A 26,349-nucleotide genomic window follows, 5' to 3' on the forward strand; every position below is an offset into this window, starting at 1 on the left:
TAGTGATTTCTGACAGTCTCAAAATGGGTGAACAATGCGGTCAGGCAGTAGGGAAAACAAGTAGGATGCTTGGCTGCATAGCTAGAGGTATAACAAGCAGGAAGAGGGAGATTGTGATCCCGCTATATAGAATGCTGGTGAGACCGCATTTGGAATACTGTGTTCAATTCTGGAGACCTCTCCTACAAAAAGATATTGACAAAATTGAACGGGTCCAAAGACGGGCTACAAGAATGGTGGAAGGTCTTAAGCATAAAACATATCAGGAAAGACTTAATGAACTCAATCTGTATAGTCTGGAGGACAGAAGGAAAAGGGGGGGACATGATCGAAACATTTAAATGTGTTAAAGGGTTAAATAAGGTCCAGGAGGGAAGTGTTTTTAATAGGAAAGTGAACACAAGAACAAGGGGACACAATCTGAAGTTAGTTGGGGGAAAGATCAAAAGCAGCATGAGAAAATATTATTTTACTGAAAGAGTAGTAGATCCTTGGAACAAACTTCCAGCAGATGTGGTTGGTAAATCCACAGTAACTGAATTTAAACATGCCTGGGATAAACATATATCCATCCTAAGATAAAATACAGAAAATAGTGTAAGGGCAGACTAGATGGATCATGAGGTCTTTTTCTGCCGTCAGTCTTCTATGTTTCTATGTTTCTAAAATCTGTGTGCCATACATCAGGTGGTGGACCAGGCAGAAATACTGTACTACAAAAGGCAGCAAACATACATTCAACAAGAGGCCTTTAGTAGACATTTTACTGAGTATCTTACAGTCAATAAACCTTTACCAGCAAAGTCAATATTGTGTAATATTACGAATTTATTTAGCTTGGCAGAATGCTGATTATTAAGGATGAACCCAATAGATGGGAAAATGGGCAGAAAGCAGAAATCCTGATGTAACTCTTGGTGTTCCATTTTAGCAAGGTAGGTATGTTTGCAAAGGCAAATTTCAAGGAAATTATTCTCAGAGATAGTGATAATCAAATAGAGTGTCTGAAGAATAATTGATCCTCAGAGCAGAAACATTATGGTGTCTGGCAACCGAGTGGTTCTTCTAATCCTCCGAGGGTTAGGTCTAGGAGTCATCTTGGTTCTTTCAATATGATCAAATATAAAACCTCCCATAAATAATCTAAACCCCACTTCTTATGTCTCTCTTCCAAACCATAGACTTTTTCAAGACATTGAATATCGCAGTCTTTTCCTGGGAGGAAAAAGGGGAAAAAAAAGACTTTGAATGGCTTTGACAACATTCAACATTCAGGGTTGACAGCCTCCCATCCTTCCAAGTTGAGTAAAACGAGGACTCAGATTGTTAGGGGCAATATGCTGACTCTGTAAACTGCTTAGAGAAGGCTGTAAATCACCATAAAGCAGTATGTAAGTCTAATTGCTAAGTGCTATTGCTATTCATTATCCTTTGAATTCTGAATAAACTTTTCTTTCCCCTTCTGTTACACATTATAAATGCCTCATATGGTAAAATAGGGTTTATTTTTAAATAACTCTTACTAAAATAGGACACCTAAGTTCATATGCTGCTGTGATCAAATCTGTTTTAATCACTTTAATATGCTCTCACTTAATGCTTTAATTAATTGGGAGGCTGTTCATAAGTTTTGCAATATTGGTGTATGATGGTGAAGCCATTTCCTCTGCATGCTTTTGAGCTAAAACCCCCCCAACAACCTTGAATGAAAGACTATGAATGCAGCCAGGCAGCCATAGCAATTATTATTATTATTATTATTATTATTATTATTATTATTATTATGTCAGTACAACACAGCAAACGAGATCAATATGCTGGATTTCGTATTTCATCACCAGTCGGTCGCTTCCCAAGCACCTAGGACTGCGTGATGTAGCGGCGAATTATGTTTGCCGATCTCAGTAAAGCGGCCTTTTGCAATTGACAGATGGAGATTTTGTCAATTCCGATGGTTTTCAAATGTCCGCTGAGATCCTTTGGCACTGCGCCCAGCGTGCCAAGTACCACTGGGACCACTTTCACTGGCTTATGCCAGAGTCGTTGCAGCTCGATTTTTAAATCTTCGTATTTCACTAATTTCTCTAGCTGCTTCTCCTCAATTCTGCTGTCTCCTGGGATTGCGATGTCGATGATCCATACTTTCTTTTTCTCCACGATCAAAATGAATTCGGTCAGTCTGAAGTCGGAAGTCCCACAGTAGTTTTGCTTGCTCATTTTCGACCACTTTTTCGGGCTTATGATCCCACCAGTTCTTTGCCACTGGTAAATGGTAGTTCCGGCACAAGTTTCAGTGGATCATCTATGCCACAGCATCATGTCTATGCTTGTAGTCAGTATATTATTATTATTATTATTATTATTATTATTATTATTATTATTATTATCATCTATTAGATTTGAATGCCGCCCCTCTCCGAAGACTCGGAGCAGCCCACAACAAGAAACAGTACAAATCCAATACATTAAAACAATTTAAAACCCTTAATATAAAAAGCAATCATACATCTCATACAGACCATACATAAAGGGGAAACGGCCCAGGGGAATCAATTTCCCCATGCCTGATGACAGAGGTGGGTTTTGAGGAGTTTGCGAAAGGCAAGGAGGGTGGGGACAGCCCTAATCTCTGGGGGAGTTGATTCCAGAGGGTCGGGGCCACCATAGAGAAGGACCGAATAGTGGCAAGAATGAGAAAACAATTATGTGCATTTACATTGAGGTATGTTATTCTTGTTAACGCCTCTCTTTCTCCTCCGGAGAACGCCTGCCCTGCCTCTCTTGCAGCGGAGGAGAGAGGGGGATCGGGTGGGCGGGGGGCAGCTGGCGCACGCTCTCCCCATCTCCCATCTACTTTGAACATTCAAAGTAAGAGCGAAGGGTTTTCTTATTTTGAATGTTCCGGGGGGGCTGGCAGGGAGATGGGGAGGGCGCGCGCCGGCCCGCGCGTCCCACATTGTAAATCACTTTCGCCAGCCTCCAGAGAACGCCGGCCCCGCCTCTCTTGCAGCGGAGGAGAAAGAGAGGTGGATCGGGCGGGTGGGGGGCAGGGCCGAGAGGCCAGGAGTGCGAGGGGGCTGGAGGCACCATGGAGAGGCAGGGGCGGCCGCGACGGCCTTCTACTGCCCGTGCCTCCCCCCCCCCCGCGGGCTGGCAGGGGGATGGGGAGCGCGCGTCCGAGGAAAAGAGTGCACGGGTGGTATTTTGGAGCGCGCGAGCACAGCTTACAGGGATCAGTGGCCCCCACCCTCCTCGTCTTCCACAAGAGCCTGAAGACCTATCTATGTCGCCAGGCATGAGACAATTAATGTATCCCCTTCTCTGACCATTAAGAGTTATGTGTGGTTCTGATTGTATAGTACTGATTGTTTTTTAAGATAGCGGGTTTTAGTCATAGTTTTAACTATTAGATTTGTATTGTACTGTTTTATTGCTGTTGTGAGCCGCCCCGAGTTTTTGGAGAGGGGCGCCATACAAGTCTAATAAATTATTATTATTATTATCATCATCATCATCATCATCATCACATCATCATCATCATCATCATTATTATTACAAAGCAGTTTTGGCTTCTTTTGGAGCTCAAAAATAGATAGAAGCCAGAACAGGTATGGAAAGCTGCATTCTCTGTGACAAGTATTGCTAGGAAACTCTACCGCATTCTTTACTGTCCTTTGTAGAGCTTTCTACAAGCAAAAGGCCATGACAACAGGAAAGTTTTCTGCTGGCATCACTCTAGACCCAACTAGCTTGAAGCAGTGCAGAGAAATGAGTCATTTCCATGTGGCACAGTCGAGATAACATGACTGGGTAAGGATTGAGGCAAAAAACCCCCACATCCTTGTCCTAGGTCTGCAAAATGGATTTTGTCCAAAATAGTTAGGAAAGGTGAACACAAAAGGGTGTTAGATTTATAGTGCAACTTTGGAATCTAAAAAGAGTTAGAATAAATCCAAGAATCTAGATTGAATTACTAGAACTCAGCATGGAAAGTAACCTTGAACTGGAAGGATGCAGTATCTGTTTGCTAAATGTGCAGATTCAAGTTTCTTTTTTCCCTAGCACAAAAAAATTGGCAGAAATTGATTGAGGTCGTTGATATTTATCCTGAACTTTTGTTTTTGTTTCGCATATTTTCAATATAGAAATTGCTGCATTTTTTTCCTAAACGTTAGCTCCCATTACTAAGCATTACTAAGAGTACATAAGACAATAGGTCAGAAGAATGAGCCTGAGTAGCTGACTTCCAAACAGAACAATCATTTGAACACAGAAAGAAAAAGATTCTTTATACAGTATAAGCAAATGTATATCCACATCAGCAGAATGCATTATTTGATGTATACTTTCTATTTCAAAGACCTCAATTTAGTTGGAGTTTTCATGTTTCATTAAACTGATTGTTTTGTTTACTAAATTTAGATTTCTTTGTGCAAATGATGTCATTTACATTGATTATGCAAATAATGTCAGTTGACAGAAATGCCACTCATTTAAATTAATCTGACATTTGGATGCAAACAACAACCCCTTCCCTAAATACCACATTAAGGTACTGGTTTTGGGGGAGGTAGTTAACATGGCTCTGTTCCCTCCTAGTCTATGAAAATAAGTGTTTCCATTTCTGAAGAGGACAAGCGCCATTGTAAAGCACCTTTGGGCATAGGTTAAAGCTTCTTTTTCATTGACTCACCAAATAAACTTTTCACCTCTGAATCAGCAACATAGAATGGTGGACCTACAACAGGAAAGATGTAGTTAGAAATTCAGAAATTAAGGAAAACCCAGGCAAAGCCCTAAATGTTGACTTTTAAGAAATGAGAATTCAGGGACTTATTTAATATCAATTCAGTTTGTAACAGTCCATTTATATTTGGAAAATAGATGAATGGCAGTAGAAATGTAGAAAGTCACTTGAGAAACTTAATGAAATGGCTTGCTCTTGATAATCTGAAACTGCATCCCCCAGTTTTAGTTCTGAACTGAATATTATAAAATTATGGCAGATTCCTAGAATACTGAATAGTAGATTTTTTTTAAAAAAAACCTGAATTGCCATTGCCATATCCTGGAGAGTCATGTATATTTTGATTATATTATATTACAGTGATACCTCATCTTACAAACCCCTCGTCATACAAACTTTTCGAGATACAAACCCGGGGTTTAAGATTTTTTTGCCTCTTCTTCCAAACTATTTTCACCAGACTTCTGTTGCTAGCAAAGCACCTGTTTTTGCACTGCTGGGATTCCCCTGCTGGGATTCCCCTGCTGGGATTTCCCTGCAGTATCACAAAAACACGGAAGCCCGGAGGTGGGGTTTCCCATGGAGGGGAGCCTTAGGGAATCCCAGCAGCGCAAAAATGGGCGCTTTGGCTGGCAAAAGGGGTGAATTTTGGGCTTGCACACATTAATCGCTTTTCCATTGATTCCTATGGGAAACATTTTTTTGTCTTACAAACTTTTCACCTTACAAACCTTGTCCCAGAACCAATTAAGTCCGTAAGATGAGATATCACTGTATATTCTTATGCATTACTGATCTGGTTTGTTTTAATCATTTTTTGCATTAAATTGTGTCTTTTAAAAAGATTAAAAAATAAATAAATTATCATGGTTGTCTTGTTTAAAACCTAAAGCCATGAAAAAGACACAAATAAATGAATAAATGCAGTAAAAGTATTGGAAAGTGTTAGAAAGGATTTCAGACCCACATTCACAGAGGAACCCTGTCTGTTTAGACTTGCTAAACCAGCCCTGTAATCATGCTTGATCAGTATTTCTCAACCTGGGCTACTTTTAAGATGGGTGAACTTCAACTCCCAGAATTCCCCTTGCTGGCTGTTGAAGTCCACCCATTTTAAAGTCACTAAACTTGAGACACACTGTGCGCGACCAATCCCATACTAACCTTTAGACCTTACTTCCAATTACAAAGGATGCAAGATTCTCCCAATATCTAGCTGAGATTTTAGTCCCAATGTCTTACCTTTGTGCTTCCTTGCATCGTACCACAAAGTAACTAGAAGGCAGCGACACATTCTGTTCATTAGTGATAGTATCAACTGGGCATAGCTAAAAAGAAAGGACAAGAACCACGTATTGGGGAAAACTGATCCTTTATTACAAAGAAGGAACTGAACATGCAGACCATGAGAAAAGCTGAACTCATACAACCTGGTGAGCTGTGATTCTTAAACCTTTTTAAAATCACAATTGGGGTTGGTGCAAAAAATTGTCTTGCTAATCACATTGAAGCATGACTGATTTATTGAAAAGGTCTGTTTCTTATAATTATGCCAAGCCAAAACTATGCTTCCGCTTAGCATGGAGTGCAAAAAAGCTTTGCATGAAATGTGAAACAACACAACTATTGGCTGCTGCTGCTTCCTTTTCCTGAGAGCTGAAGGAGATGTATACTGAGTGTCCATTTTAACTCCACAACATTCCTGCAAGGTAGGTTGTGGCACATTTGAGGAATATTAAGCACAATAGGAAACTGGATCTTACGTGTGTGTGTGCGTGTGTGGGCGGGGAAAGAAGCAGGGTGTTACTTAAATTTTCAGGTTTGGGCTTTATATTGGCTGCGTTTATGTCCTATAACACAGCATACTTTGTTTGGTTTATACATACACACAATATATACCATGTTTCCCCAAAAACAATTCATGTCCCCATAATAAGGCCAATCTGGCTTTTCAGTGCATGCTCTGAAATAAGCCCCCCAAAATAAGCCCCCCCAATTACTTTCCAGAAAAAGAGGAGAGATGCCCCCCACACCTGGGCCGAGCCCATTCAAGGGCAACAGAGGGCAGCTGCTCCCTCACCCAGTGGCTCCCATTTGTTTCAAGCTCCCCATCCTTTCCTTGGTGGTAGCAGTAAAAGCAACTAAGCCAGCAGTAAAAGCAACTCAGCCAGCAGGAGTAAATGTTTGGTGTTAACTCATGCCCAGCAGCACGAGGCGGCAGGGAAGCCCCACTACAGAGCCCACCGAGAGAGTCGCTCATCAAGCCAGAGGTGCAGGGAGGCGGATCCTGGGACAGGCAGGTGGAAAGGCATTTTTGCGTCTCTCCATGTCACTGTGGGGTGCAGGGTTCTCCCCCCCCCTCCTGCCAGGGTGGTTCCAGAGCCTCGATCCCTGCCTCACCTCATCCTCCTTGCAGGCAGGAGCATGTTTCAAAATGCCAGAGGCAAAGCTCGGAGGAACTGAGCCAGTCCCATGGGGTGTGTGCGTCTTGTGTCGATGCCTGTGCACACCGCCTCTTGCTTGCTCTCTCACTCTCGCAGCTGGGAATTGCTTCTTTTGTGGTGGGCACTCTTTTGGCCAGGAGACAGAGAGAGCGTGCAAGCAAAAGGCAGGTGCACGCACACACACACACACAGGACTGGTTCAGCTCCTCTGGGTTCTGTCTCCAGTGGCATTTTGAAATGCGCTTCTGCCTGAGAGGGGTGATGAGGTACAGAAGAGAGCCCAGAGGAGCTGAACCAGTCCTGTGGAGTGCGCACTCACCTGCTCCTTGCTTGCTCTCTTTCTCTCTCCAAAAAACGAAACAGACCTACAAGTGTCAGGTAGGATGCTCATCTCGTGGCCCATCCCACACTGCCTCACCTGCCATCCCCAAATTGCATCCCACCGTATGATGTGCGTCCTACCTGACACTTGTAGCTCCGTCATGTTACTCCGCATTGTGTCTAGGGAAGGCCATTGTAAAAGAAACGTTCTCACGAGTTCGATAAGTTTGATTGAACTTGTGAGTCATTTTATTTTACAATGGATTTTCCTGGACACAACGCTGAGCAACTTGACTGAGCTGCAAGTGTCAGCTGGGACACACAACTCACAACCCACCCTGCTGTGCCCCACCTGTCATCCCCAAATTGTGTCCCACTGCGAGACACACATCCTACCTGGGACGTTGCCTTGTTGCATTTTTCTAAAAGTCCAGATGGGAGTAAAACCCAATATAAGGGATAAAAGGATAATGAAACAATTGTGGATAAAAGTGTCAAGGACACCAACCCTGACGTAAACAGTTACATACATTAGCAAAGTCTTGATGGGTCTCTCAGAATATTAACATGATGCATTGCATTTCCTATTTTGGGCAGCAGTATCAGTAGAAGAGAAATAAAGTGTTGGAAAACACTTGTCATTCAAGCCTAACCACACCTTATATGTTACCTGTGAAAGCACGCTTGCGATTTAAATGTAATGAACTTGTTGTGTCAAGTATCCGAATAATTATTACATCTAATATTGCAAAAGTTATTTAGTAAAGGTATCCCTAAGTACAGAATGATCAGAACAAATTAATCACTCGGGAAGAAAGAGCAATTTCCTTGGCACCCAACAGGCCTCAACAAGCAACACCGCAGTTCCTGATACAAATATAAAATACAGTTCCCAGTTACTGACCGTTCTCTCTCAGAAGGATTAATAGCGACTAGAGAACCTCTGTCCCAAATCCCATCAAAATGACCAGTGACAGAGCTACAGGATGGGAGAGGGAAAAAAATCACATCAAACGTAGTAAGTACTATTTTTAGTCATACCGGAAAAGCAATGTTGTATTAAAAAACAAACAAACAGAAGACAAAGACCTATAAAGCCCTTCATGGCACCGGACCAGATTATCTCAGGGACCACCTTCTGCTGCATGAATTCCCAGCGACCAGTTATGTCCCACAGAGTGGGCCTTCTCCGAGTCCTGTCAACTAAACAATGTCGTTTGGCAGGACCCAGGGGAAGAGCCTTCTCTGTGGCGGCCCCGGCCCTTTGGAACCAACTCCCCCCAGAGGTTAGAATTGCCCCCACCCTCCTTGCCTTTCGTAACCTTCTTAAAACCCACCTCTGCCGTCAGGCATGGGGGAACTGATATATTCTTCCCCCCTAGGTCTTTACAATTTATGCATGGTATGTTTGTATGTATGTTTGGTTTTATAATAAGGTTTTTTTTAGTTGTTTAGTATTGGATTGTTACATGCTGTTTTTTGTCACTGTTGTTAGCCGCGCCGAGTCTGCGGAGAGGGGCGGCATACAAATCAAATCAAATCAAATCAAATCAAATCAAAAAATAAATAAATAAATAAATAAATTCCATATGAGCAAGAAACAGCCTAAAGGTACAGCATTTATATGGATGCTGAAAGTTTTACAGAACTAGGGAGCAGAGGTGAGTTCCTCCCAGTTCGGACCAGTTTGCCCTAACAGGTAGCGACTTGCTGGTGATGTCATGATGACATCACATAACTGGTTTAGTTGGTGCCGGTCCGTGGGCTCCACCATCTTTTTCCTGATTTTTAAAAAAAATTCTTCTGAGCATGCACAGAAACCAAGTTTCTGGTACTGTGCATGTGATTGCCATCTTGTTTATGGCTTAATTTTTTTCGGCACTGCGCAAAGCACACACGCACCCATACGGCGCGCCCACATGGCATGGGAGGAAGCGAACCGATAGCGAGATAAGTTACACCCCACCCCTGCTAGGGAGAATGTATTTTACTGCAATACGCTTGATATGATCCAAGAATCAGAAAATGAATTGATGTAATTGCTTCATTTGCACTTAATGCTCGCTATAATACAATGCATTCATTTGTGAACCAAATTGTGACATAGCACCTGAAAACCCTTAACTGTCCTCACTAAGTTTTCTCACAAATTCCCAAACTCTGCTCTAAGATCACTAGATCTTATAAAACATCAATATTCTTGCATGAGACCTTACAACACAAGTAACAAAGTATCAGGAGATCTGATGAACTACAGTGGTACCTCGAGATACGAGTTTAATTCGTTCCGGACCTGGGCTCTTAAGTCGAGCAGCTCTTATCTCGAACGACTTTTCCCCATAGGAATTAATGTAAATAATTTTAATTGGTTCCAGCCCTCAAAAAACTCACAAAGTTAGTCTAAATTATGCAGAAAGACATGTTTTTAATGAAGAAATGTACATGTACATATAAATGAATAATGAAGTTTCTTTCACTTAACTTGTAAACTTTCTTAAACTTTTAAATTTACATATGTTCAACTTCTCTGCCACCCAATCCTGTAGGACAGAGGTCCCCAACCCTTTTTGCACCAGGGACCGGCTTTAAGCGATCAAGAGAGGAATGGGTGAATGAATGGACGGAGGGTGGGAAGGAAGGAAGGAAAGAGGGAAGGGACAGGAACAGAGGAAGGAAGCAAGGAAACTTATGAAAGGGGAGAGTAAGAGAGGAATGAGTGAAGGGAGGGAGGGAGGGAAGAAGGTGGGAAGGAGAAAGAAAAGAAGAAATAGAGGAAGGGAAGGTAAAAGAGAGAAAGAAAAAGAGCAAGAAAGAAAGCTGCAAGCACCCCCCCGAGCCGGCTGCAACCTTTTAAAACACGCGCACCGCTTCGCAGCTGTCTCCTGAAGCCGAACGCGGAAGTTAGCGTTTGGCTTCAGGAGACAGCTCCTTGGCGCTTGTATCTCGAATTTGGGCTTGTAAGTAGAAGAAAAATATCTCTCCCCTCCCAGCTCTTATCTCGAGTTGCTCTTAAGTAGAGCAGCTCTTATGTCGGGGTTCCACTGTACTGAGTTTTGGGTCATTTTAAAATGTTTTAAAATCAATTCAGAGACCTGCACCATTACACAATACACATAATCCTTGACTTACAACAGTTTCTTTAGCGACTGTTCAAATCACAATGGCACTAAAAAAGTGACTTATGACAATTTTTCACTCTTACAACTGTTGGCATCCTTCCCATGGTCACATGATCAAAATTCAGACACTTGGCAATTGACTCGGATTTATGACAATTGCAGTGTCTTGGGGTCATGTGATCACTTTTTAACAACTGTTTTACAAGCGAGGTCAATGGGGAAGCCATATTCACTTCACAACCATATTACTAACTTAATAACAGCAGTTGTTCACTTAACAACTGTAGCAAGTAAAGTTGTGAAATGAGTCAAAATTCACCTAACAAATGTTTCAATTAACAACATACAGTATATCGTGGTCGTACGTTGAGGACTATCTGTATTATGACACAGCGTTCAGGGCTTAAGAAGATGATAGATCCATGGCTTTGTTTTATATATAATCGAGCCCAGTGATGGTGAACCTATGGCACGGGTGCCACAAGTAGCCATGGAGCCTTATCTGCTGGCACGTAAGCTGTTGCCCTAGCTCAGCTCCAGTGACCATGTGTGTGTGAGCCAGCTGATTTTTGGCTCACACAGAGGCTCTGGGAGGACGTTTTTGGCTTCCAGAGAGCCTCCGGGAGGATGGGGGAGGGTATTTTTACCCTCCCCCGGCTACAGGGAAGCCTTTGGAGCCTGGGAAGGGTGAAACACGAGCCTACTAGGGCCATCTGAAGTTGGGAAACAGGTTGTTTCTGGCCTCCATAGGGCCTCTGAGGGGCGGGGAAAGCTGTTTTTGCCCTCCCCAGGCATTGAATTATGGGTGTGGGCACTCGCGCCTCTTTCGGCACCCAAGGAAAAAAAGGTTCGCCATCACCGATCTAGCCCATTAATCAATATTAGCCTGATGAGTGAGCTCTGCCAATGTCTATTTTTCATGGCATGAAAAGCTCTTTACCCATCATATACACATCTGAGCCAGAGTAAGATTTCCCATAGATGCATAACAGGTAGAATTGAAAGCCATCAAACACCGGTATGTTAAATGTGTGGAAAGACTCAGTATTAATGTCTTCTTACCTGGTTAAATCATACAGATTGCAATGATAGAGGCAAATATTCAGAGATGTGCACTACAATGAAAAATAAATGATTAAAAAAAAGATAAAGCAACAAAAACATAATTAACATTTTTAACCTCTAAACCTTCTATCTTATTTTATGATTACAGTGGTCCCTCGATCATCGCGAGGGTTCCGTTCCAGGACCCCTCGCGATGATTGATTTGTCGCGAAGTAGCGGTGCGGAAGTAAAAACACCATCTGCGCATGCGCAGATGGTATTTTTATTTCCACCGCAGCAGCGAGGAGCCGAAGATTGGGTTTCCCCGCCGCCTCGCTGCTGCTGCTTGTCCGCGCGCGTGCCGCCCGCCCCCCCCCCCCGCGCTGTTGCTGGGGCCGCTTCTCAGCTGAGAAGCGGCCCTGGGGTTTCCCCGCGCGCGCGCGTGCCGCCCGCCCCCCCGCGCTGTTGCTGGGGCCGCTTCTCAGCTGAGAAGCGGCCCTGGGGTTTCCCCGCGCGCAGGCGCGCGCCGCCCGCCCCCCCACGCTGTTGCTGGGGCCGCTTCTCAGCTGAGAAGCGGCCCTGGGGTTTCCCCGCGCGCGCGCGCGCGCCGCCCGCCCCCCCCACGCTGTTGCTGGGGCCGCTTCTCAGCTGAGAAGCGGCCCTGGGGTTTCCCCGCGCGCGCGCGCGCGCCGCCCGCCCCCCCCACGCTGTTGCTGGGGCCGCTTCTCAGCTGAGAAGCGGCCCTGGGGTTTCCCCCGCGCGCGTGCGCCGCCCGCCCCCCCACGCTGTTGCTGGGGCCGCTTCTCAGCTGAGAAGCAGCCCTGGGGTTTCCCCCGCGCGCGCGTGCCGCCCGCCCCCCGCGCTGTTGCTGGGGCCGCTTCTCAGCTGAGAAGCGGCCCTGGGGTTTCCCCGCGCGTGTGCCGCCCACCCGCCCACGCCGTTGCTCGCGCCTTACCGGGGCAAGAGGGGGAAGACCCAGGGAAGCCTCTGCCCGGCGGGGAAACTCCACCATCTACGCATGCGTGGAAGGGCACGCATGCGCAGATGGTGGAGTTTACTTCCGGGTTGAAAACTCGCGATATAGCGTTTAGCGAAGATCGAGATCGCGAAACTCGAGGGACCACTGTAGTTGCATTTTCTTAGTGGCAATGCCATAGGCATAAAACAAAATTAAGCATTAAAATAATTCAGCATTGATGTAATTAAAGTAATAACATGTTTTAATTTTCATTTAATATGAGCTTTAATAGATATAAATGCTTATATGTATAAAATGCTTAAGAATTATCGTGCAGAATGCAGCTGCGAGAGCAATCATGGGCTTCTCTAAATATGCCCATGTTACACCAACACTCCACAGTCTGCATTGGTTGCCAATCAGTTTCCGGTCACAATTCAAAGTGTTGATTATGACCTATAAAGCCCTTCATGGCATCGGACAGGAATATCTCCGGGACCACCTTCTGCCGCACGAATCCCAGCGACCAGTTAGATTCCACAGAGTGGGCCTTCTCCGGGTCCCGTCAACTAACAATGTCGTTTGGCGGGACCCAGGGGAAGAGCCTTCTCTGTGGCGGCCCCAGCCCTCTGGAACCAGCTCCCCCCGGAGATCAGAATTGCCCCCACCCTCCTCGCCTTTCGTAAGCTCCTTAAAACCCACCTCTGTCGTCAGGCATGGGGGAATTGAGATATTCCTTCCCCCTAGGCCTATACAATTTATGCATGGTATGTTTGTGTGTATGTTTGGTTTTAATAAGGGTTTTTAGTTATTTTAAATATTAGATTTGTTATATGCTGTTTTTATTATTGTTGTTAGCCGCCCCGAGTCTACGGAGAGGGGCGGCATACAAATCTAATAAATAAAGAAACAAACAAACAAACAAATAGTGAACTATCTAGCCTTAAACATGCAAGGTGTTACATTTTTACATATCAGTTTAAATAAAGGAACTCAAGAAGAAGAATCAAGTATGAATTTTATAGTTTTCATCAAGGAATTCACTTTTATTATCAAAACATACTATTATTTCAATAACAATTAAAGATTTTAATTCCACTTTAATTATTAATACCTTAATGCTATGAATTACCTAGTATGCTACTTTTGGAATAATACTGGTATCATTACTTCATTACATATATTTTAATGATGCTCAATCCTCATTTTTGCACTGTTTGCAGGAATCCATATTTTAAATCAATAAAAAGAGAGGTATCTACTTTGGGGCACTGATAAAAAAATTAAGTTAAACTGCAGAAATAAACATAATTACATTTCTATGAAGAAAACAGAGAGTTCAATACATACCTTCAATAATTTAGCTCCAGGGATTTCTGGAACTATTTCTTCTGAATATGAAAGATTTTGTTCTGTGAAAAAGTCCTTCAATGCACTTTCACTAATTTCCACTCCAACCACATGATGTCCCATGTCAGCTAACCTATACAGAATAATAAAACATGCTACTTTTACTGATGTATTACTGAGGGTGTGTCTGTGTGTGTGTATTTACAAAAAAAGACAGATTAAAGTCCTCTTTGTGTTAGTGGAGAAACTGCATATATTATAACAATCAGGGTATTGTCTGTGGAAAGTTGTATTATTTTTAAAGCAAATAAAACTTTGGACTGAAGAAACTGAAGCAACAATGCAATAGAATGGTAAGAAGCAGCACTGAATTCTTTACCCTATTTTGTTTATCTAACTTTTTTGAAAGACTAAATATAATGGGGATTTCCCCCCATTAAGTTAAAAGCACAGGATTTCTTCCTCCCCATTCTTTTTTCAATAGCGATGTAATAAAATTGGAATACGAAGATATAGATGCATGAAGGAGTAAAGCATCTGCTTTGAATATAAAATTGGTCCAGATTATTAATTTACATTTTAAAAGTTTATTTCCACATTGATTAAATTCACTTAAATAGTGGATCCTTGATAAACTGGGAATACAGTATTTGATGAAACATGGCATTTTAAACCATCAGTGCACTAATGTAATGAATGAGATTTTCCCACCCCATCCCCCACTTTGTTCAAAGTGAGGCACAGCCCAAATTACATTGATTCCTTTGGTGACTTATCAATCAAACAAATAAACACAGAAAAAAATCCATTTTGATACTAGTGGTGTTGTGAATAACATAAAGACTTTACTTCTATAATACATTAAAAAGTAAGTGCATCCCAAAGGGCTGCGTTGTTATTTAAACAGATAATGTTCATATTTTATTGATTATTCTAGGTGCAGGGAGAAATAATCTTTTATTTATTCAATTTTTATGCCGCTCTTCTCCTTAGACTCATGGCGGCTTATAACATGTTAGCAATAGCACTTTTAAACAGAGCCAGGCTATTGCCCCCACAATTCGGGTCCCCATTTTACCCACCTCGGAAGGATAGAAGGCTGAGTCAACCTTGAGCCGGTGATGAGATTTGAACCGCTGACCTTCAGATCTACAAGTCAGCTTCAGTGGCCTGCAGTACAGCACTCTACCTGCTGCGCCACCCCAGCTGTTGTTGGGATATTAGGTTTGGGAGTTTAAGAACTACAGGTTGTTCTCATATACAACCACAATTGAGTCCAAACTTTCCTTTGTTAAGTAGGACAGTTGTTAACTGAATTTTGTATATGCAGCTGTGTGTCTCCGGTGCACGCATGTGCCGTCCAAGCAAGATTCTGCTTCTGCGCATGCACAGAAGCAAAATTTCACTTGGACGTGCATCCATGCACGCCAGAGATATAGAGCTGCGTGGTCAGCTAAATTTTTGCTACTGGTGCGATGGCATCAATTGTACTTGTAGGAGCCCGCTACTGCTTTTTGAGCTGGGGACATCCTGCATAATTAAGCAATACAGTAGTACATCTACCTACAAACGCCTCTACTTACAAACTTTTCTAGATAAGAACCCGGTGTTCAAGATTTTTTTGCCTCTTGTCAAAAACCCGAGCCTCCAAAACTGTAACCGAAAAAGGCAGGAGAAGCCTCCGTGAGGCCTCTCTAGGAATCTCCTGGGAGGAAACAGGGCCTCCACCCTCCCTGTGGTTTCCCCAATTGCACAAATTACTTGCTTTTACATTGATTTCTATGGGAAAAATTGCTTCCTCTTACAAACTTTTCTACTTAAGAACCTGGTCATGGAACGAATTAAGTTCGTATGTAGAGGTACCACTGTATCTGTACACCCCATGTTTTTCAGCCTTAGATTATTCTAACTCTGTATTGACTATCACTCTCAGCTAACATCTCTGGCTATCTTTAAGGGATCTGACTGGTTATTAGAATCTCTGCACAGCTTCTGTTTGTTTTAACGGGCAATGGCTTGTCTCAATAAGCTGAATAAGCTTTCAGGGGAGACATTTTAAACAATTTAATCTTCAGATGATTCAATGGTTTAAATCCTAATCCATATTCACAACCAGGCAGCCTTCAGATGTTTTGGATTCCAGTTCCATGTGTCCCACTTGGTCTATTAATGTTTATGGATGATGGATGCTAAAGCCAACTCTGAAGGATGTCAGGTTGAAGAAAGCTGGATCATTTCTCATCTTGAGAAGAATGACTTAGCAAGGTGAAGATTCTGAAATACAGTGGTATCTCAGTATTCATCGTCAATTGGTTCCAGAAGGCATAGCGAGAACCAAACATGATAAGCATCAAGCACATTTTCCCCGTAAGGAATGATGTAGTGAGTATCAGCCGACACCAACAAATTCTAACTTGTCCATCGAACACCAAACAAACAATGAATACAGGGACAAAATTATCATGTTAATATGCTGAATTTCAAGGTACAGGGCTTAAGTTTGCCTAGTGAAGAAGAATAGCACATGGCTGAAAATACACGAGGACTCAGCAAAATTACCCAATCTTTTCCTCCAGGTTTTATTAGTTGTTATTTGTTTATATCCATGAAGTGGTATAACAAAATCTAATTAAAACTGAAATGATCTGACAGTTCATTTACCATTTCATTTCAACAGCTTTCCCACAAAGTGGAAAAAATATTCTTAATTCCTTCCTGCCATTGACAAAAATATCCAAGTATTTCTTCAGGAACCTGAAACAAAAGAGAAAATAAAATGTTATTTTTTAAAAAGAACATATAGTAATTGATCTTCATGCTCATATTCTTATAGAACCTTAATAATTAGGTAAAATGCCAATTCAAAACTGAGCTTTCTTCAGCACGACCTGATGAACTATATTAAAGAAAGCTGAGGACCTTTATTGAAAGTTGTCAACCAAGGAAAGTTCTTGACAACAACAAAGATGAGGGCTGAATATAGAAAAAAACAATTGAAAAGCAGTATGTTAAAAACAAATATATACTGTATATATATTTTAAAATATTTTTATTGATTTTTATAATATAAGAAAAGCACACACACAACATATAACAAGTGCTCAGTGATTGTTCCCACCACCAGACAAACATTCGTACCCCACCACCAATCGGGGGTGTTTCTTATATAAATCGTTTTAACCCAAGAGCGAAATATTTATTTACATATTATAAAGTGATTCCAACTTGTTTCTTATAGCTTGGTCTTGGATCCTACTCGCCATATATCATCTTACCTTGTCCCATTGCCCCATCAGTTGTCGCAATTCAGTTTCATTAGTCAAACTCATCCTTTTGTCCATAATCTCAAATTGAATGTGGTCCACCATGTACCTATACCAATTTTGCATTGTCCATTTTGTTGTGTCCTTCCAACCTAAGACTATTACCACCTGAGCGCTTTCTATCGCTACTTATTTTATTTCTCTGAATTCTCCCACCTCATTACTTTTAACTAATACTGCCATTTCCTTAGTAATTATCCATCTTATATTTAATATCCTATTAATATCCTCTTGCACTTTTTGCCAAATATTCTGCACTCATTCCCGTAGCATATGTATGAACAGTTGAAAACAAATATATGGTCAATGCTTAAAGGATATAGAAGGAAAAATGATTTTAATTTAATTTAATTTATTTGACTTCTATGCTGCCCAATCCCAGTGGGATTTTAAAACCCACATAGAATTGGTTAAGATCAAGAGTCTTAAAGAAACTGAAGGCTTTATTTTATCAGCTCAAGCTTTGCCAACTAATTGGCACAAAGGGAAAAATTCAATATGTAACAAACAGTAGCACATGCCACCTTTGCCAGCTCCAACATGTTGGAGCTGCCATTTGGGCAGCGGGGTTGAGCTCCGCCTTTCACCCTCCACCATTGGCACCGTTAAAAGAGCAAACACAATGGTGGAACATTATTTATTAACGTAAATAATAATAATACCTCTTTCTATAAGTGAACTAGAATTCACCGTATGATTCTGCAAAGCAAAATAATTAACTCTCCTGAATTAATAGTCTTCAAAAAGTATATTTTCGTGGCTATGAGTGCAAATAAGTCTTTTGTGCATGACATGGAGGAAAAGATGGAAAGATGAGGAAAAATGTCTGCCCCAGTATACTAGTACCATATACCAAGGTGCTGCTTAGGGATGTCTCTAGACTCTAGACCAGTGTTTCCCAACCTTGGCAACTTGAAGATATTTGCACTTCAACTCCCAGAATTCCCCAGCCAGCAAACGCTGGCTGGAGAATTCTGGGAGTTGAAGTGCAAATATCTTCAAGTTGCCAAGGTTGGGAAACACTGCTCTAGACAATAAAAGTGATATTGCCACTTGTATTTTTTTACTTTAGCAAGTTCACTTCTGTTTATTACATTTTTACACAGTGGTACCTTAGTACTTCGTTGTTCAATGGTTCCGGGATGTGCAAGAAGTACTAAAAATTATGAATATCAAACATTTTTTTCCCATAAGGAATAATATACTGAGTCCCAAGTTAGCCAAAACCAACCAGTACTAGCTTGTGCATTGAGTACTCAACAAATGATGAGTACCAATTGGTACCTTGGTACTCAACTGCTTTGAAACTCATCAAATTTGATATTCAATGCATTTTGACATGAACATCTTGTACTCATCATTTGTTGAGTACTCAATGCACAAGCTAGAACTGGTTGGTGTTGGCTAACTTGGGACTCAAACTCAATATCAAACTCAAAAGCATGGGGGAACTGAGATATTCTTTCCCCCTAGGTCTTTACAATTTATGCATGGTATTTTTGTTTGTATGTGTTTGGTTTTACAATAAGGGTTTTTTAGTTGTTTTAGTATTGGATTTACATGCTGTTTTTTATTATTGTTGTTAGCCGCCCCGAGTCTACAGAGAGGGGCGGCATACAAATCCAATAAATAAAAATAAATAAATAAATAAATATATTATTCCTTGTGGAAAAAAATGTTTGATATTCATACTTTTTAGTATTTATTGCACCTCCCAGAACCAATTAACAATGAAGTACTGAGGTACTACAGTGATACCTTGTCTTACAAACTTAATTGGTTCCGGGACGAGGTTCTTCAGGTGAAAAGTTTGTAAGACGAAACAATGTTTCCCATAGGAATCAATGGAAAAGCGGTTAATGTGTGCAAGGCCAAAATGCACCCCTTTTGTCAGCGGAAGCGCCCATTTTTGCGCTGCTGAGATTCCCCTGAGGCTCGCCTCCCACCTCCGGACCTCTGTGTTTTTGCAATGCTGCGATTTCACTGAGGCTCCCCTTGCTGGGAAACCCCACCTCCGGACTTCCGTTGTCCGCGAATCGCCCGTTTTTTGCGCTGCAGGGATTCCCCTGCAGCATCACAAAAAACACATGTCCAAAGGTGGGGTTTCCCATGGAGGGGAGCCTCAGAGGAATCCCAGTAGCGCAAAAATGGGTGCTTTGCTGGCAACGGAAGTCCGGAGGCGGGGCATCCCAGCAGCGGCGGTGGGTTTGTAAGGTGAAAATAGTTTGTAAGAAGAGGCAAAAAAAATCTTAAACCTCGGGTTTGTATCTCGAAAAGTTTGTATGATGAGGCGTTTGTAAGATGAGGTATCACTGTACTGTGTAAAAATGTACGGAGAGGGGCAGCACACAAATCCAATAAATAAATAAATAAATAAATAAATGAATGAATGAATGAATGAATGAATAAATGAATAAACAAACAATAAACAAACAAACAAACAGAAGCAAACGTGCTAAAGTTAAAAAAAATACAAGTGACAATAACACTTTTATTTAAAGAATATCTCTGAGCCTAAAAAGGCTCAATGAATCTAATTGGCGACTGCAGCTTTGTCAAAAGCAAAGATGGCAAAACTGGCATTTCAAAAGAGGTCACGTGCCCTTTGGCAGCTATGCTGTGAATGGGCGAGGCTTCTTTCAGACATTTTGCAAAGTGGCAATGTTTTGTTTTTTTTAAAGTGACCATCAGGCTGAAAATCATGAGGATTCGTTGGCTAGCAAAATACTTACTTATGTTCTTCCTTTTTATGAAATCCAATCTTGTTTGTTTCCCAGCATTTTAGCCAGTCTTTTTCGGTCATCACTCTTTCCCACTGTAACTCTGGATCATTGCAGTCCTCCTTTCTAGAGGAGCTGGAGGGATTTTCCATGATCTAGACAACCTCTGTACAGCTTGACATGTTCAAAAATTACCCGTAAATTATTAACATTCCTTTTAAAACATTCATTTTCTTTTATGTGCACTAAGAGCAAATGCACCAAAGACAAAGTCCTTGTGTGTCCAATCACACTTGGCCAATAAAGAATTCTATAAGGTAATGGGTTTTACACCCTCAGCCTAAAAATCATTTTCTTTTCTTTTTTTTAAATAAAAGTTTTTATTTACAAGTATACAAAACATAAAAGACGATCATAACAGTTGACAATTGAAACCTAATACATTACAATATGTCTGGATGTAAAAATATAACAATGAATAAACATATAGATTTACAAAAAAAGGATAGAGAGAAAGTAGAGAGAAGAAGAAGGGAAAAGAAAAAGAGGAGAAGCGAAGAAGAGAAAAGAAAAAGAAAGAAGGTTGGGCGAATGTACAGTGGAGCTGTGTTAAGAATATGAACTAATTTTAAATTTATTAGCTCATTACCTTAGATCAAGATTAGTCATATAGATAGGTAGAAGCAAGTGTTGAATTAATCACAGTATAGAGATTTTGAAACTAGAAGTAAAAAAATGCTCTCCTAGACAAAATATGTATAGGATCCCAGGATCAATTGATTAAATTTTTTTACTGCTATTTAACTTCAAAATCATTTTCAATAACAGTGCAACATATGCAGAGAGTTAATATTTGCGGAAATGGCTATTTAAAGAATTATATTTGTCTTTCCTTCTAGTTCACCTCTCAGCATACACCCAATAATGTATAGCACTGTTGAAAGTAGTGTATGAGAAGGAAGGAAGAAATGGAAGGGGGAAAAGTATGCTTTATGGTTATGTTAATGAATGTCTACAAGACAGGGAAAGAATAAAGGACAGAATGATATTCTCTGAGTTGCAATCATGTTTAGGAGATTTCAACATGATTTCTAATCCCAAGCGTGTTACAAAAAATGCTACCAAACTGCTACCAGACCCACAACAAATTTCCTAGCATCCTAAATTGATTCAAATTGTGATCAGTTCTCCTTGCTCATTTTAATAGTAAAGACAACCTTCAAATAATTCACTAACCAATTTCCTGATATTTTTTTTCAAAGCATATACCCACTTTTCAACTGTTTTCCTGGAGTGGCTTCCTACTTCCAATAGATTAAAGATCTATTTTCCCAACCAACATTAAAGAGATAGATGTCAGACACTACTTTCCTGGGCACTTTTCTAATTTAAGGTCCCAATTTAAGAAATTGCTCTTTTAGAATATCCAGGAAGTTCAGCTAGAACAAGGTGGCAAAAGTTCACTGGGCTTGATTCAAAACTGTGGCAGGCCTTCAATGTATTTTGTAGAATCATCTCTGCCTGTGTGATTCTGTCCATTATTTAAAACATTCCCAGGGGTCTTTTTTTCTTTAATTTTGGAGAAGATGTTAAACAGAGTGGGCCTTCTCCGGGTCCCGTCAACTAAACAATGTCGTCTGGCGAGACCCAGGGGAAGAGCCTTCTCTGTGGGGGCCCCGACCCTCTGGAACCAGCTCCCCCCTGAGATTAGGATTGCCCCCACCCTCCCTGCCTTTCGTAAACTCCTTAAGACCCACCTTTGCCGTCAGGCATGGGGGAATTAAAACACCTCCCCCTTGCCCATGTTGTTTTGTTGATTGATTGACTGTGTGCCTGTTTTTTATATATACTGTTTTTATGAGATTATTAATTTTAAATTGTAACTAGATGGGTGGGCATTGGATTTGGTATTATGTACTGTACTGTTTTTTATTATTGTTGTGAGCCGCCCAGAGTTTGCAGAGAGGGGCGGCATATAAATCCAATAAACCTAACCTAACCTAACCTTTTAAAATGCTCCTTTGTTCAGCACATTAAAAGATTTTGGTTATAGCTGGACCTTCCTATCTTCAGATTATTGTTTTCCTGCTGTTAGATCTTTTATTGATCTGTTCACTATTTCTAAAGTTTTAAAACAGAAAGCTGCATTTAGGCTATAACGTTCCTGCAGTTGTATCTCTTTCTACTCAAAAGTAAAACTTTCCTTGTATTATCTAGCACAGCGTTTCCAAACCGGTGTGCCGCGAGACACGGCCAGGTGTGCCGCGAAGCTAGGGAAGCTCCAGCCGGGCGGGGCACTGCCGGTGCCTCCGACCTCCTGGCTCCTGCCCGATGCCGCGGTTTCTGGCGCTCTCCTGCTGGGCCCCAAAGAAGGAAGGCAGGAAGAAGGAGAGCTTCATTCTTCGCGCCTTTTTCCCGCCTTCCTTCTTTGGGGCCCAGCAGGAGAGCGCCAGAAACCGCGGCATCGAGCAGGAACCGGGAGATCGGAGGCACCGGCAGCGCCCCGCCCAGCTGGAGCTTCCCTGGCGTCGGCGGCAAGTGTCCTTTGGGGCCCGGCGGGAGGGCAATGACAGCGGAAACAGGAGGCTGCCGGCTGCAGCGGCCCCGGCCCGCACCGTTCCCTGTAGGCTGCGCACGCCTGCGCCAGCGCCATAGTTCCCTCTAAGCTGAGCAGTGAGCAATGGCTCACTTAAAAATCATCATCAACTCAGAGTTTTTCAAACCTGCCCAGAAGCCGAGAGGGAAAGAGTGAGAGAGAAAGAGTGCTGCCCAGTCCCGAAGGGACTGCCGCTCAGACACTATACTTTTCCGCCCACCCCCACAAAAAATTAGAGGGAACACTGGCCAGCGCACCCCAAAATGCCCCCCTGCGCACCCTTTTCCAGGGGCGCGCAGGGAGCCACAGCCACCCGCCCGCCTGCCCGATTTCCCTCCGCGCGGCTGGGAACACAGATCCACCGCCCTCGCCAGCCCGATCTCCCTCCACCAGGCAGCCCCAGAGGAGAACAAGGGAGGGAGAGAAAGGAAAGAGAGAGAAAGGGAGGGAGAGAAAATTGAATGAAGGAGGGAGAGAAAGAAAGAGTAAGAAGTAGAAAGGATAGAGAAAAAGGAAGAGAAAGGGAGGGGGAGAAAGGAAAGAGGGAGGAAGGGGGGAGAGAAAGAGAATATGAAAGAGGGAGAAAAAGAAAGAGAGATAGAAAGGAAAGAGGGAGAGAAAGGAATGAGAGAGAAAGGGAGGGAGAGAAAGGGAATGAAAGAGGGAGAAGGGGTGAGAGATAGAAAGGATAGACAGAAAGGGAGAGAAAGGAAAGAGAGAAAGGGAGGGAGAGGAAGGAAAGAGAGATGAGAGAGGAAGGAGGAGACAGAAAGAGAGGAAGGAAGGAAGAGAGAAAGAAAGAAAGAGGGATGGAGAGAGAAAGGAAGAGAGAGAGAGAAAGAGGGAGGGAGAGAGAAATAGAGCGAAAGGGAGGAAGAGAGATTTTTTTTGTCCAAACTTTTTTTAGCCCCCCCCCCCCCCCCCAATGTTCCCCAGGATTTTGAAAATATGAAAAATGTGCTGCGGCTCCAAAAAGGTTGGGAAACACTGATCTAGCAAACCTGTGTAAATCTAACCAACGCAAGCCAGCATAAATTTCCTTGAGTGGATCTGAATTTCTGAAGACTCCACTGAAACTTGTAATTGACGAATTAGGGAAGTTGTTAGTTTTGCTTTCCTTTGTTATCCTACTTCCCTAAAATCTTTTGGTGGTTGCCCATTCAGATATTGACCCTGCCAACTGTTGAGCCTCAGCCAAGATCAACCAAATGCAGCCACACATTACGATGGTAATACATGTTCTTAATTTTGATTGTTCACTGCAACGGTTTTACTATTACTGTGCATTTTATTCCAATTATCCTGGGTCCCAAAGGTACTTTTCCAAAAGGCAACTGGACTTTTATCTTCTTTTCCTTGAAAACATTTTGCTCCTCATCCAAGAAGCTTCTTCTGTTCAGTACTTGGATGAGAAGCAAAACGTTTTCAAGGGGAAAAAACTCCAGCAAAGTTCAGTTGCCTCTTGGAAAAACAACTTTGGACAATCCAGGATCTGGATGATTTAGAATCTCCATAGATTAATCCCCCTGAACACTATCCTGGTGTTCCTCCAAATGGAAAGAACCTGACAAATAGAAATAAAACGAGCTGCTTATTTTGATTTGATGGCCTGCACACTTTTAACCACTTTCCCCTCACTTACCCTGATAAATGGAGATTCTCAGTCATAGTTTTATTTCATTTTAATTTTATTTATTTGTCAAACATGTATAGGATAGTAGTAGTTTGTATAAACATAAATAAAAAGTAAAGATAAAAGAGGACAGTAGGACAGGAATGGTAGACACAGTGGTAAATACATGAATAAAAGATTAGAACAATATTAGAAATAGTAGTATTTATATACATGGTGATAGTAAGATATAAAACAACATTAGGACAGGGGACGGGAGGCACGCTGGTGCACTTATGCACGCCTCTTACTGACCTCTTAGGAATCTGGAGAGGTCAACAGTGGACAGTCTCAAGGTAAAGTTTTGGGGGCTTATGTTGTTGTCCCAAACAACAAACAAACAGTTGTCCCAAAGTACTCTGTAGTATCATCACCTAACCCTCAAAACTTTACCCTTAGACTCTCCACTGTTGACCTCTCCCGATTCCTAAGAGGTCAGTAAGGGGCATGCATAAGTGCACCAGCATGCCTTCTGTCCCCTGTCCTAATGTTTCTCTCTTACTAGTATCGTGTACTATATATAAATATACCATCAATACGTACTTGACAAAACAAATAAATAAACGAAAAAATAAAATAAAAATAAACACACAACTGGACTTTCTGTTCTTTTTCCTTCCAAGACCTTTTGCTTCAAACCCAAGTTTCTTCAGCTCTTCGGAAGCTTCTTGACTCCAGAAGCTTGTGTCTTCCGTCCCCTGTCCAATTGTCTCTCCTTATCTCATTTATCTTTTCTTCCTTTCAAATTTGTTCACCTATACTTTTATATCTTTTCTTCTATTCGTTTCTTTAGTTATATTGCTACATATCTATTCTCTTCAATGTGCATTATGTATTGGAATAAATAAATAAAATAAACAAACAAACAAACAAACAAACAAACAAACGAAACGTCTTCAAAGAAAAAACCCCCCAGAAAGTCCAATAAGCTGCCTCTGGGGAAAAAAAAAACAACGCTGATAAAGTTACCTAGTTTGGTCACGAAACGTCTTCAAGAAGGCTCAAAAGAGAGCACCAAGGACCCCCTCCTTCCTTCCTCCCTCGGACCTGCAACTCCAGACAAAATAACCACAATCCGGAGCAACAAATCGGCGGGTAAACGAAAAGCAACCTGAGTGAAGAAGAGTAAAACGGCGGGGACCAGGCGGAGCGCGCCTCGGTTCTTCGGCTCCTCAGGGAGACGCACCAGCTGCGTTGCGCGCCACCGCTTCTTCAGGCCTGGGCGGGCGGGCGGAGGAGAAGAGAGGAAGCGAGAGGCTGGCAACATTGTCTCCTCCCCTCGCCCGCCCCGCCCCGCGCCGAGACCAGCGGAAGCAGCTTCGGTGGAGCTGGGTGCTGCTGGGTCGAGCAGCTGGAAGGGCTGGCCCGGAGGGGTAAGAGCGCGGGGCCTGGGGGTGGGAACCTACAGCCGGAGGCCCTGAGGCGCCTCTTCCCCTCTTGGGGAAAGGGGGGAAAACGTGCAAGTTGGGCCCTGCGGGTCTTTTGCCTTTCTTTGACTCGCGGTCTCCTTTCCCCCTCCCTCCTTTCCTTCCCCAAGCTGCATGTCCTCCGCAAGGGAATCCTCTGCTGTTGCAAAAAATTAAATTACATTTAAAAATAAATACTGTACATGCGTGTTTCCGCAGGATTGGGGGCACCTGCGCAACAAAGATCAAAATTGATCAAATGAGGTATCACCTAGGTCCGGCCGCAAGAGATAGGCACGGTTTTAATAGGGGTTTTAAAATGATCTTTTAAAATGGGTTCTTTTGAATGTTGCCGCCTTTGTTGCAAGCCCTCCAGAGATCTTAATAAGGGTGTTGGGCAGGCCTTTAAATGAAACTAATAAAATAATTAAACGTAATAAAAAAGGGGGTTGCTCCTTGCTTTTACAGAGGCTGGATTTTGCAAGGGACTGGAACCCTGGAGTGCAATTTCAGTGGCGGGGTCTTTCTTGTTCACCCCGTTTCAGAGACAGACAGACAGACACAGATACACACACATGTATGCATATATTGCATCTGGTCTCTGAGCCATGGGCAGAGCGCCTTTTCATTACAAGGGTCAGGGGTGGAT

At 42.4% G+C, this 26,349-nt stretch overlaps 2 protein-coding genes across 4 annotated transcripts in view; one reads left to right on the plus strand and one right to left on the minus strand.

The window, feature by feature from the left end:
• Positions 1–808: 808 nt before the first annotated feature.
• TPMT (thiopurine S-methyltransferase) lies at positions 809–25,867 on the minus strand. Of its 3 annotated transcripts, none has more exons than XM_070747335.1 (9): positions 25,264–25,867; positions 20,039–20,200; positions 16,645–16,737; positions 13,984–14,116; positions 11,694–11,746; positions 8,417–8,491; positions 5,990–6,075; positions 4,694–4,738; positions 809–1,215 (listed from the first exon to the last, which is right to left on the minus strand). In XM_070747335.1, the coding sequence occupies exons 2-9, from the start codon at positions 20,176–20,178 to the stop codon at positions 1,094–1,096; spliced, it is 747 nt and encodes a 248-aa protein (XP_070603436.1). In that variant the 5' UTR covers positions 20,179–20,200; positions 25,264–25,867; the 3' UTR covers positions 809–1,093. The 3 variants fall into 3 exon arrangements, with proteins under 3 accessions (XP_070603436.1, XP_070603437.1, XP_070603438.1); XM_070747336.1 differs by having other exon boundaries at positions 20,039–20,181; positions 25,264–25,643; XM_070747337.1 differs by having other exon boundaries at positions 20,039–20,192; positions 25,264–25,478.
• The window catches only part of KDM1B (lysine demethylase 1B), a 37,111-nt gene continuing 36,191 nt past the window's right edge, over positions 25,430–26,349 (plus strand). The window contains exon 1 of the mRNA XM_070747334.1: positions 25,430–25,667. The gene's annotated coding sequence lies outside the window, so the exon portion shown is untranslated. The remainder of the gene's footprint in view (positions 25,668–26,349) is intronic.

The sequence above is a fragment of the Erythrolamprus reginae genome, chromosome 3 (assembly GCF_031021105.1).
Source record: "Erythrolamprus reginae isolate rEryReg1 chromosome 3, rEryReg1.hap1, whole genome shotgun sequence".
Taxonomy (NCBI): Eukaryota; Metazoa; Chordata; class Lepidosauria; order Squamata; family Dipsadidae; genus Erythrolamprus; species Erythrolamprus reginae.

What these genes read in the sequence shown, in the direction of transcription:
- TPMT (XM_070747335.1), bottom strand. Translation starts at nt 20,178, where the DNA reads ATGGAAAATCCCTCCAGCTCCTCTAGAAAGGAGGACTGCAATGATCCA. An exon ending in CGATGCAAGGAAGCACAAAG is followed by an intron (nt 4,739 to 5,989) that starts GTAAGACATTGG and finishes TTCCTGTTGTAG; the next exon opens with GTCCACCATTCTATGTTGCT. An exon ending in AGAGGTGAAAAGTTTATTTG is followed by an intron (nt 1,216 to 4,693) that starts GTGAGTCAATGA and finishes TTTTCCTCCCAG; the next exon opens with GAAAAGACTGCGATATTCAA.